The sequence below is a fragment of the Oncorhynchus clarkii genome, chromosome 2 (assembly GCF_045791955.1).
Source record: "Oncorhynchus clarkii lewisi isolate Uvic-CL-2024 chromosome 2, UVic_Ocla_1.0, whole genome shotgun sequence".
NCBI lineage: Eukaryota > Metazoa > Chordata > Actinopteri > Salmoniformes > Salmonidae > Oncorhynchus > Oncorhynchus clarkii.
In genome coordinates, this window is record NC_092148.1 from 75714998 (window position 1) to 75728646 (window position 13649).

At 41.4% G+C, this 13649-nt stretch overlaps 1 protein-coding gene across 10 annotated transcripts in view; it reads right to left on the reverse strand.

Annotated features, from left to right (window-relative positions):
* Positions 1-13649, reverse strand: part of LOC139373702 (bile acid receptor-like) — a 44935-nt gene that overhangs the window by 12865 nt on the left and 18421 nt on the right. For 4 of the 10 annotated variants that reach the window (XM_071114582.1, XM_071114599.1, XM_071114591.1 and 1 more), the window contains 7 exons: positions 12879-13019; positions 7913-8055; positions 7466-7564; positions 6962-7061; positions 4242-4388; positions 2481-2594; positions 692-2215 (listed from right to left, as the gene is read on the reverse strand). In XM_071114582.1, the coding sequence (XP_070970683.1) occupies positions 1977-2215; positions 2481-2594; positions 4242-4388; positions 6962-7061; positions 7466-7564; positions 7913-8055; positions 12879-13019 (983 nt within the window). In that variant the 3' untranslated portion in view covers positions 692-1976. Of the gene's footprint in view, positions 1-691; positions 2216-2480; positions 2595-4241; positions 4389-6961; positions 7062-7465; positions 7565-7912; positions 8056-12878; positions 13020-13649 lie in introns of those variants that run through there. The other 6 variants (XM_071114638.1, XM_071114648.1, XM_071114657.1 and 3 more) reach the window with 4 other exon arrangements.

Below are 13649 nucleotides of genomic sequence, written 5' to 3' on the forward strand. Positions count from 1 at the left end.
TCTGTGTCCACAAATGCCACAAAATGGATCCGAGGGTAGATAAAATAATAATTAAATAAAACAAATTGTACAACAATGTAATAGCTGTTTTAGAATGGAAAAATGGGACATACTGTACTGGGAATGGGATTAAAAGTTCATGCTATTAAAGCTAGAATCCTTTGAAACAATAAAAAAGGGGTCACCTCAACTGTGTTTGGGTAAAAAGCTGAGGGATAGGCATGAAGAAATGGTATCACTCTCAAATTCATAGACAGAGCTATGGATGCAAACACTGACCATCCATGATATCCAAATTATATTTTTAACCATGTTTTGTTTACATTTACTTTGTTTACAAACATAAAACAAGCTTGTATTTTGGGCTCTGATGGGGTACGACAGTTGGAACTAAACTCATGAGGCATTTATAAGTTATTTTCCTCAAGAATCAGTCATTTATATGTCCAAAAATGGATGTAGCAACGAAGGATTTCAGATTTAAATCAGTGTTAAATTTAAATTAAATCACAGTGTACAATGGAGAGTATTTTGCATTTGAATTGGATGAAAACTAAAGACAGATTTAAAACAAAATCACCTGTGATACACAATGGAAAATAACTATTGTATATAAAAAGAAAGAGTCATTGGGATTATTTTTGATAATACATATGAGTATTTACTCACATAATTGGGTGAAATTGTTAGATTCATGACACAGGTATACAGAAGGGACGATAACAGGAAGCAGATACCAGGAAGCAGGTGCCAGGAAGCAGATACCAGGAAGCAGATACCAGGAAGCAGATATCAGGAAGCAGATACCAGGAAGCAGGTGCCATTTGCATGTCAGTCTGATTGTAAACCATTATAATCATTCCTTAATCTTTCTTAATAGAAACGGTATCCTTAATGTAAGAATATGTCATATGTGTGCTATCTGAACAATGAACAATCTGAGCAATGGCTTTGTTCATGAACAATGGCTTCTCTTTAATGTATTGTATCTGAACATAAGGGGATATGATACCATGCTATCGACAAGCAATCATATTGGGAAAGTCTGAAATATGACCCCATAGGTTCCACATGAGGTTAAAATCCTAATTTGAATTATATTTGCCACCACAATAGTAACTATGTTATGGGAGTATTCCAATCTAGTTATGTTGTGAGAAATATTTCAGCAAGTGTAAACATCTGTGGTTCATAACTAGGTTATGAGATGAGCTTAGTTTGACTCCCCAAACTGAAATATTATGGGGCGGTTTCCAAATTAAGCCTGGACTTAAAAGCAATGTCAATGAATATTCTCCACTCAGCGTGCTTATGGGAAACCTGCCCAATGATTATAAACACAATTAAAGGACAATAACATGACTACGGTAAACAAAGTCTATCAGTCAAAATATGTTTAATGTGTGATTAAAACATGAATTGTCAATGCTAGGGATGTTGTCACATTGCTTTCTCCAAAATCAGGCAAATGTGACAAAATAAGTCCATTATCCCGTTGGGAGATCTTTTCTTTAAATAATGTCTCCAAGTTTCTTTGGCAACAGGTGGTCACATTCAAGTAGCCCATCACAAAAGCTCACAGAACACCTGAGCATAGCCTACACAACATTCCTTCACAACATCTCAAAGCAGTGTTAAATCCAAAGTCAGAACATCGGAAATGGTAAAAGGGTCAGCTTCTGAAAAGGTTGCAGCATCTGAAATGGTTAAAGGAGTCACTAAGGTGAAATGTTTTGTTTTTCCTCTCCTCTCCCTCATCCATCCATCCATCCACCCATCCATACGTCCATCCATCCGTCCATCCATCCACCCATCCATCCATCCACCCGTCCATCCATCCATCCATCCGTCCATCCATCCATCTGTCCATCCACCCACCCACCCACCCACCCATCCATCCATCCATCCCTCCGTCCATCCATATGTCCATCCATCCACCCATCCATCCATCCATCCATGCAGCCTCTGTGTACCATTTACTGTACGTCCCAGATCTCGCAGAGGAGGGGTGTGAACTTGTGGTCGCTCATGCGCCAGGAGGTGAGCATTTCAGCATGGTGGTGGTTGAGTGTCCGCAGCTCAGTCAGACGGCCCAGGAGACGGGCAAAGTGCTGGGGCTCCAGCGGGTGCTGCATTGCACAGAACCTCCTGAGCACCTCCAACATGGGCTCCTGCAGCCTCTCCACCGCCTGCTGGCCCTTCACGTACGGCCGGTCTGTAGAGGAGATGAAAGGGAAGTTCAATATTTTACAACTAAACGATAGATCGTTTCTCACCCTGAAAGTAGTCTATGGAGAAGGAGAAACTGTATTTCATGGTTCGGTTTACAAACTTCAAATAACTTTAGCCATCGCTAGCTAAGAAGGAGTGATAGGGGGCATTTGACACATTTAAAAAAAGACCAATCACCTTTCAAGTTGATTTTTGTTGATTTGACCATGACTTTTTAACTTGTGCCACATGCCCAGGTGGCAGCTCACCTGGTGACAGGATAGTAATGGCGGTGAGGAGGGCGTGTTCTTCCTGCATCATCTGGAGTTCCCCGATGCTTTTATAGAAGGTGAACATGGGTGTAATAAACTCCTCTGATATGCCTGGAAAACATGCGGAGGTGCATGATCAATATACACCCACTGGATGGCAGTGTTGTCCATAGATGCAGTATAGATCACAGGGGAATCGGTTCAAACATTGTTCAATATATATATACTGATATCTAGTATAATTCCCATAACGTCCCACTGTAATGAACCAAAATATGTGATATAAAATTAGGGGTAGTATACCATTTGAGGATACCATTGGACTTTTCCAGGATTTCAATAAAAAAAATCCTGAGAGCAGGACACCCCCACCTCCACCACTACTACCACCAAAACCATTTTAGAAATCCACCCAATCCAGTCAGTCAAATCACAGAGCCATAATCCTTCAGAAATGCCAGGAGCGCACAAAGAGGGAGAGAGGGGCACAATAGAGCTCTGGATGTTTAGATAAAGAACAATAGCCTCTTTAGACATCTCTCTCTTTTCCCTCAGACTGGCCTTTAGCTTGAATGTCTCTCAACTAATCCATTCACTCAGGACCTGCACCAAGGGATGTAATGACGCAGACATAGCAGCCATCTCTACCACTCTATATTCAACTGTCCAACCAGGGGTATCAAAGTGACAGCTCAGATATGACTGCATATTACAGCAATACAGTAGGCTTTAGATATCAAGGCAGCCAGACTGCTGCACTCTTTCAAAAATATATGAAAGTGAGTTTCATAAATAAAGATGCGGAAATAAATTTAGTTAGGGATTACTATGAAGATTTCCTAACATCAACAAAAGGTCCAATCAACGATTCACAAATATGGGCTTCTCTATTAAAAGTAATTATTGTAATATCCCAGTTAGCAAACTGGTTTCAGTGAGAAAACTGGTTTCAATGATATTTTTTTCAACCAGCTTTGCCCACTGGGGTAATGTGTTGTCTTGTGTACTGTACACACAAATCAGAATATCAAAGCCAGATCCTCTCGTTTGATGTGTTATGACCAGCACAATTAATTGGATGTTTAGTGAATTATTCATACCACCTTACACCACACTGCCATCCGATACCCAACACTACCAGCATTTATGGACGATAAATCATGTGCATAGTTCTACCTGATCCAGTCTAGCTAGCACCTGAAGACAGCCCTCTTTTACCACCCTACCTGGCACATTGCCCATACACGCTCACAATGGAATGAAATGCTATCCGGTAGGCAGGGGTCCGTTTACACGGGTAACCCACACCTGGCCAAGGATCAACAGGTCAGTACACTGCTAGGCTACCAGTCTCCTCGTCAACTAGATCGTCAGATAAAGCAGTCCTATCCATTATTCACACCAGACCTGTGTCTGTGTGTGTGTGTGTGTGTGTGTGTGTGTGTGTGTGTGTGTGTGTGTGTGTGTGTGTGTGTGTGTGTGTGTGTGTGTGTGTGTGTGGTGGATGAAAGGCCAGATGCCTATCAATGTCATGAATGTTTCATGCCAACCATGGATGGTGGTAAAAGTTTGTTTGACATGTTAAGGTGATGTTCATGTTGATGAAAGAGCTGAAGATGGTTTCGAGGATCATGATACTGATGATAATGATGATAACCTCCATTTAGTTCTAATAGCAGTAGTAGACTTGTGGATGGATATTGAAGTATTGTTGTAGCATTTTCACTTGTATGCGCCAGTTTCCCAGTATGAACGCACCACTCTTGCGTATCCTGTCCTCCAACACCTCTGTGTGTCCATGGGGTAGCTTCCTGGTAAACACCTCTGCTGAGCGCAGGAACATGGCCTCCACTGCCGAGCCCTTCAACAGTGCGATCTGATCCTCATGGTCCAGGGCTGAGAAACCTGCACACATGCACCCACCCACACACAAATGCACACAGACACACACATACACAGACACACACACACAGTCAGGGGAGGCTATTGCAGGGAGGAAGGTAAGAATGGACCTCCTCTATGGTTTGTGAGAAATTAAAAATAATGAAATGTAAAAAATCGTCTTTGTAAATAAAACTATGTAAATATACTCACTAAGTAGATGCCTCAACAACAGAAAGAGATTAGTTAAGGAAGACCTTCCCTTTTCAATGTAATATAACAGAGGTGTTTTGGTGATGAGTTACATTGCCTGAGACCTTCCTTGTCTTGCTAAGATTATTGAGTCCTTGGTAAATGTCCAACTTTGTTATTTGTTTACCTGAGAAATGTATTTTGAATGTAAACTAATCAGGGTTTAGGCCTGGGCACAGCACTATTACAGGAACCACTGTAGTGGTTGCTGTAATGACAGCCTACCCCGACCAAACCCGGACAACGCTGGGACAACGCTTGTGCGCTGCCATATGGGACTCCCAACCACGGCCGGAAGTGATACAGTGTCACGCCCTGGTCTAAGTATTTTGTGTTTTTCTTCATGTATTGGGTCAGGCCAGGGTGTGGCATGGGTTTTTGTATGTGGTGTGTATGTATGGGGATTGTAGCTAGTGGGGTGTTCTAGCTAAGTCTATGGCTGTCTGAAGTGGTTCTCAATCAGAGGCAGGTGTTTATCGTTGTCTCTGATTGGGAACCATATTTAGGCAGCCATATTCTTTGAGTTTGTCGTGGGTGATTGTCCTTAGTGTCTTGATGGCCTTGTTCTGTGTTAGTTTACACAAGTATAGGCTGTTTCGGTTTTCGTTCATTACTTTCTTTTGTTTTGTAGTGTTTGTGTTAATTCGTGTTTACGTTGTTCATTAAACATGGATCGCAATCTACACGCTGCATTTTGGTCCGACTCTCCTTCTCACCAAGAAAACCGTTACATACAGCCTGGAATCGATGCAGTGCCTTAGACCGCTGCGCCACTTCAGGGTTGTTAAAGATCTTATTAACGCTTTAGACACTAAAATGAAATGCTGCTTTGTTTGTGGACCTGTCAAAAGCTTTTGATACTGTTGATCATGCTATTTTATTGAGTTCTGACTCCTGTTCAAGGTTTCATGATTATCTTAGTGAAAGAACTCAAGCCATCATGATTGATGGGGTTAAGTCTGAATTTCTTGATGTAAGTAAAGGTGTACCACATGGGTTGATTTTGGGACCTGTTCTCTTCACTATTTATATAAACACCATTGGTCTATCTGTTAAAAATTGTAAACTTCATCTATCTGCGTCTGATACTATTTTGTACGCTATTGCCCCGGCTGTTGATCTGGCTGTGTCAAAACTACAGTCAGATTTTATAGCTATGCAGGAATCCCTTGCTGATTGAAAACGTAATACGGACAAAAGGAACTACATGTTTTTAAACTCCAGTAAGAATGTTTCAGATGAACTACATTAGATGTTTCTCCAATTGAACGAGTTCCCACATATAAATACTTAGGCATTTGGATTGATATGGATTTGACCTTTAAAAAACATATAGATGAGCTCGTTAAGATGCTACCATTTAAAGTTGGCTTTTTCTACAGAAACAGATTGTGCCTTTCTCTAAGCAGTAGGAAGTAGATTATTCAGTCAATCTTTTTATCTGTTCTTGATGATGATGATATTATTTGTCAAAGTGCAGCTGCTGCTAGACTTAAACTCTTGGATGCTATCTACCATAGTGACCTTTGTTTTGTTACAGTTGACAGTGATGATACTCATCACTGCATCCTGTGTCAGAAGGTTCGCTGGACTTCGCTAAATACCCGTAGTAGATCTCTACAATACTCCCTTTTCATTTACAAGGCCCTACTTCATAAACTTCTGTCTTATCTAACTTTGCTGTTGAAGTATAGACACCTGAGTTGCCTAACCCGTTCACAGGATTGGTTAACTCTTCAGGTTCCCAGGGTCTCCATCGAGCTAGGTAACTCTGCTTTTATTTAATGCACCATATTGATGGAACAACATTCTAAATACATTTCAACTTAATGTTGTGGTGCCGTTCAGGCAGTTTAAAGTATTGATTGGGGACTTATTTGTGGAGGAATGTAACTGTTTTTCTGGGTGAGTTGTAAAGTTTTATTTGTGCTTCCCATGACTGTGTTTTGGTATTTTAATGTGTATATATGTATATTTTGTTTAAAATGTGTATTTTTGTGTTGTATTGTGCAGGGCACATTTGAAAAGGAGAATTAGGTCTCATATGTCTTCCCTGATCAAATAAAGGTAAGTTAAAAATAACAAAAAATACAGTCTGGAATTACAATGATGACCGATGTCAACACCCGCTCGGTCCTATTACGTTAAGTCATACAAGCTATTTGTTGCTATGATGATGCCAAGGAGCCGATTAGACTATAAGTATGGAGTACCGAAGTACAAAAGGCCAGAGGTTGACTGATAATCAATGTTGACTGATAATCCATGGGAGTAATCTATTTATATCAACCTTTTATGTATTGAAAATATTGACATGATCATCGTAGCATAATAGATGTCCAGACCTGGAATGTTTTTGGTAAACTCCACCAGCACTTGAACATGACTGGTGGCCATCTCTGTCAAAAGAAGGAAGTTCTCTTCTGCATTGAACTGCTCTTGTAGCTGGAGAAACAACAAGGGCACACAAACGGGAGATGATTACAGAATGTGTGTGGAGTGACACTGCAGGCTGATAAGGAGTTTAATGTCACTTCATCTACGACTTGAGGGAAAAAAACTGTCTGACTTCTACTTGGATAGAGAGCATGTGGTGTAAGTCGTATCTATTCTGGGATATGTTACAAGGGTATCTTACTGTCTTCCATGAACTATGAATATGTCTGAGTTGTAAAGCATACACTATGTCTTGGTGAAAAACACACCCCATTGGGCACATGCTGGTTAAATCAACGTTGTTTCCACATCATTTCACTGATATTACGTCGAATCAACATGGAATAGACATTGGATTGACATCTGTGCCCAGCGGGACAGAATTTGCTAGAATTGTAGGAGATATCACGTACCAGTTTTTTGGCCATGTCTTGAGGAATTCGATGTTTCTGATAAGCTTCTACAATGAAGCTCAAGAGAGCCTGCTGCTCTTGACTGAGTTCAAGATTCTCCTGAAATAAAACCATTAGCTCTCCGTTTTGAATCTCTTCGGTGTAACACTAGGGCTGTTTATGGGTCATACTTTGTAAAGTGTCAGTCTTAGCTGTGAGTAATACAATCCCTTGGTGGCAAGGACTTTAGACATGTTTAAATATTCATGGTTTACTTAAACACTGGGCTTTTGGGGATCACTGACAACTGCAGCTGAGGCACCTTTATTCCCCCTCATGTTCATGTAATTCCCATATGCAGTAATTTTTGGTTGATAGTATTTAGATTCCTCAGTTGGGAATCACTGACATATCTCCCATTTTGAAGAGCCAAAAAACATTCTAAAGAGTAACAGGGGGAGAGTTTACCTTTGACAGTTTGGTGGTGGAGGTGACCTGTTTGGTGTCTCCGTTGTCTCCCCCCTCTGTCTCGTCCCCGGTGGACTGTCCTGGTGAGACCTTGGGGTTTTTCCTCAGCCTTTTAGATTTACACTGGATCTCTGTCAGCAGACCTGTGGGCGTTGATAACGGGTTCAAACACAAAGTGCTGAAAGAGAATTTCACCCTTACTTCTTCAATAATTATTATCTTTGTGAATGCACTGTAGCCACTGTAGTTTGATATTTTATTCAAGTGGCTCCATAGTATAGCTATGGGTTTGAGAAGGTTACTGAGAACGTTTTGAACAATGATTTTCACCTAAGGTAAGCGGTTAGCACAGATGTAAAGTTCAGATAATTAGGGAATTATTTTCGATGACTGGGGATTTCTCCTTTATTACAAATTCTATCAGTGTGATATTATTATACATGATACAACCCCTGTATTTAATGTAGGGAGTATGTCAATGTTACTCCTTTCAGCAAAGTTCTGACAAACCAGGGAAAAATCTATGATCAGTGTTTCCTTTGAATGAAGACCTTCAGAATTGGCTCTTTTAACATTGAGACCAAAGGAGACTGCGAGATCAGGCCATGATAGCCATCCAGGCCTGCCTAACAAAAAGCTTTGGGAGTCATCGGAGGGAGCACTGTAGCGCCAACAGACAGGGCTGTTGAATGCCTGCTACCTGCAATATTCATCCCAACTTCCTACAACATTTATGAGCAACATGAGCCCAACTCCTTCCTCCTGCTCTCCTGACTCCCCCCACCTCTCTCTCCCTCCCTCTATCCCTCCCTCTCTCTCTCTCCCTCCCTCCCTCCTATCTTTCAACCTTTCAACCCGGGCGCCGAAGACGTGGATATCAATTAAGGCAGCCCCCCGCACCTCTCTGATTCAGAGGGGTTGGGTTAAATGCGGAAGACACATTTCAGTTGAAGACATTCATTTGTACAACTGACTAGGTATCCCCCTTTCCCTTTCCACAGTCTTTCCTTTAAGAGCAACAATGGTGAGACCTTTCAATTGTGAGAGGTATGACACACTTTCCCTTGGTGGAATTCAAATCAGTCGTGTCAGAATCCACAAAGACAGTTCTCTGCTTGATCTGAGACTGCCTCCAGTGCATTGAAAGAACAGTATGATACTATCACACAGTCTTATGAAGAGATAGTCAGGGGGTCAGGCTCACAGCTAGACATGTCCATCAGAGCAAGACACATGTCAATCACAGCTAGACATGTCAATCAGAATCAAATACTGAGTGAGATAACTCTGTTTTAATCATGTTGATCCTAAACTGATAAAAAGTAAATGGATATATGAATGGTAAAATGCAATAATATTGATGAAATCCAAGATAATTAAAAATAATTAAAAATAATTAGTAGACTGCAAATTGACCACAAGTAGCCCAAAGAGATATAATATTTGACTAAAACATAATAATTTCAAACCTTAAATTTGCATATACGATCACATATATCTCTCTATATTCTCTATAGGATCAGTGTCCCACCCGTGGGACAGTTGAGCTAACGTGCGCTAATGTGACATATATCTCTCTAGATCTCTTAATTATGCGTAGGAATACTTTGGAACAGGTTTCCAAAATTATAATCACTTGGAGCTGATTTGCTGGTGTTTTTACAGTCTTTTATGTCCAACCCAATTATTAGTATTTTTTAATTTGAAAACAAAATGCCCAGAAAACTTGGGGGTCCAATAAATTCGGCCCGCGGTCTGCCAGTTGGGGAACCATGCTCTAGCGGGAAAGAGCAGGTGCACTTATTCTTAAAGGAGGTGCCCTTAGATATGTCTGTGCTTCCGTTGAATTAAAACAAAGGGTTTGAACATGAATTTTTGTACGCGCAGGTAATACCGTATAGGATGTGCATCAAGTAACGAGTACCATGAGTTAATAAAATCTACAATATAGTCTCTCAAGTAATAAATGCAGATAGTAGTATATCAAAGAGATGGTGTTATCACCAAATTCATTTCCTGATGCTAGCAAGATATTCTGTTGCACTTAAGAAATAGCAATATGGTACACTCTTAAATCATTTTCTATCTACAACTTCAAAGAGTTATTCGGCTGTCCCCATAGGAGAACCCTTTGAAGAGCACTTTTTGGTTCCAGGTAGAAGCCTTTTGGGTTCCATATCAAACCCTTTCCACAGAGGGTTCTACATAGAACCCCAAAAGGGTTCTACCTGGAACCAAAAAGGGTTATCCTATGGGGACAGGATATCCATGCATCTGCAACTCAGTGGCATGTATTCACAGATGCCAAGGGAAGCCCGGCTTTTAAATAATAATTTAACTTCCGTCTCTGTGTTTTTATAATTTTCCGTCAATTTGCAGGTAGCTGAATCCCACCGGATAAATAATCTGAGCGAGGGAAACAGTGCCCCTCTGTTTCAGTATGTGTAGCCCATGTATCTGATGCTGTCTGCACCAAAACAGTATGATATGTTGCAGCTGGAGCATTTGATTGATTGATGCCAGCAAGCATCTGGCCTCACTTGATAATTTTTTATAAAATAATTAGCCAATCAGCGTTGAGCTCACTCACTACCGAGTTCCAAACTGCCTCTGGAAGCAATGTCAGCACAAGAACTGTTCATCGGGAGCTTCATGAAATGGGTTTCCATGGCCGAGCAGCCGCACACAAGCCAAAGATCACCATGCACAATGCCAAGCGTCGGCCGGCGTGGTGTAAAGCTCGCCACAATTGGACTCCGGAGTAGTGGAAATGGTTCTCTGGAGTGATTAATCACGCTTCACCATCTGGCAGTCCGACGGATGGATCTGGGTTTGGCGCATGCAAGGAGAACGCTATCTGCACCAATGCATAGTGCCAACTGTAAAGTTTGGTGGAGGAGGAATAATGGTCTGGGGCTGTTTTTCATGGTTCGGGTTAGGCCCCTTTGTTCCAGTGAAGGGAAATCTTAACGCTACAGCATACAATGACATTCTAGATTCTGTGCTTCCAACTTTGTGGCAACAGTTTGGGGAAGGCGCTTTCCTGTTTTAGCATGACAATGCCCTCGTGCAGAAAGCAAGGTCCACACAGAAATGGTTTGTCAAGATCAGTGTGGAAGAACTTGACTGGCCTGCACAGAGCCCTGACCTCAACCCCATCGAACACCTTGGGTTGAATTGGAATGCTGACTGCGAGCCAGGCCTAATCACGCAGCATCAGTGCTAGACCTCACTAATGCTCTTGTGGCTGAATGGAAGCAAGTCCCCACAGCAATGTTCCAACATCTAGTTGAAAGTCGAGGCTGTTATAGCAGCAAAGAGGGTGCCAACTACATATAAATGCCCATGATTTTGGAATGAGATGTTCGACAAGCAGGTGACCACATACTTTTGGTCATGTAGTGTAGCTAGCTAACTTAACTGGTTCATTGTTGCCCATGTGAGGATCTTAGGCTAGCAAGAATTTTAGCTAGGTAGCCTATGACAACAAAAACTAAAAGCATACTATATGACAGAGTCATAGACCGTTTTGCCAACATGAAAGAGAGGAGGGTGGCATTGGTGTTCAACTAGTCTATAAGTGTTTTACTTGCACGCCCACGCACGCGCACACAGAAATCAGTACCATTGACAGCCACACGATTTTTAGCAGCATTGATTGGACTAAATAGTTTTTGGTATCTTTAAGTTTGTTTTCAGTGTATTAATCTAAGCATATATAGCCTTGTTGATTTGATGATATTTAAATGTCTGTCACGCCTACTCCCGCTCCCCCTCTCCAGCGCTCGAAGTCGCCAGTCTACTAACCACCGATCCTGGCAACCATCATTACGCACACCTGGACTTCATTAACTTCCTTTTATTTAGCCCTCAGTAGCCTCAGTCATCAGGCAGTATTGGTTTGTTTTCATTCACAGTCTGTATACTTCTCATGTTTTGTTTATCGGCATTCTTCATTATTATACTCACCTTCTGCACCTGCTTCCTGACTCCCAGCACTTACGTGACAATGTCCAAGAAGAAAAGGTGCTGAAATAGGCAGTGCTCCTGTTCTCTTTGTGCTGACTTGCGGTAACTCCTTGTTTCTAAATCAGTAGTTGTTTCTAAATCAGTAGTTGTTTAATAAACTGTCAAAAACATTAACTTGCATGAAATATTTGCTTTGTGGACTTCACCAGACAGATGTTGCTCTCCAGTTCTGTGATGAAACAAACATATGTGTAGTTTAATTTATTCTGCCACTGTCACGCCCTGACCTTAGAGAGCCTTTTTATGTCTCTATTTGGTTTGGTCAGGGTGTGATTTGGGAGGGCATTCTATGTTCTTTATTTCTAGGTTTTGTGTTTCTATGTTTTGGTCGGGTATGGTTCTCAATCAGGGACAGCTGTCTATCGTTGTCTCTGATTGGGAATCATACTTAGGCAGCCTGTTTTGCCACCTTAGGTTGTTGGATGTTGTTTTTTTGTTAGCTCGTTGTTATTTTGTTGTTTTGTTTGGTGTTTGGATTTAATAAAGAATCATGAACACATACCACGCTGCACCTTGGTCCACTTCTTCAGACGAGCGTTACAGCCACTGTGTGACTTGTCTTTTTGTGGTCATGGCCTTAATATATCATGGTGGCGTATGAATGAACGGGTTATAGAGCAAACAACGCAATTATCACAACAGGTTGTAATATGGCTTTTTTTTACTGGCTTGGCTTCCTCAGTGATTTTACCCACACTCTGCTACTGCTGCATCTACATGGATTCTGGAGTAAAGACCATCAAGAGTGAATAAGCATGTCATTGACTTTCTTGTCAAATGTACTGTACCTTTTTCATTAATGGATGGTTTATGGTTTGTTTTCACTATTAGTCCCTTTCCTTATTCATTATACCAGTACTTCACAGTCTGTCCATTAAGAGTGGCATCATGGGTACAGTATCAAGGAGAACAGCTGTTGGCGGGGGCTGATACTCACACTCTGCCAGCATGCCCATCTCTTTGCACTTCCGGAGACGACACTCCTGGCACTTCCTCCGCATGTACATGTCCATCTCACAGGTCCCTCCATTCTTGCACTTGTACACAGCTTTCTTGGTCATGCTCCGTCTGAAGAAGCCTGAAGGCAGTGATCAACACAATTACCCATAGTGACCTCAGTCTATGTTCATATGATTAAATACTATTGATATTATGCACTGTAAAGGTGGAGTGTCCTTGAAACTGATTAGCTCAATAGAAATATTGGAATAAACCTGATAGACTTGCCATACAAATACTATGACATGATACAGGTACACGGTCACCCATAAATTACACCTTTAATGAAATGATGGCATTGGATTTTTGGTTGATCTATACAATCTGCCCTTTGCCTTGACATATGCCCAAATGGTGCTTCAAACCATTAACATGAACCCATTTCAACAGTGTAACTCATAGTTCTAACAGGTAATTAGACATTCAAGCGCAGGGTGATGAGTACAATGAAACGCATTAACATTGCTTAGCTCTGGTTCCCTCCGCCATTATTCAGATGAAAGCTGACAGGGAACCCTATCCGGAGGGTGAACCAACGAGGGACAATCTAACCTCAAACCTACACTCAGACATGAGGCAGGACATCCCAGTGACCACAACCTTGGCATTGTCCACCCCAACAGGGTGGAATTACACTTGCACCCATTCACCTGGGGTTTTACACGAAATAGAATAAAACAATGTTGTCATAAAACAGTTAAAGATAGAT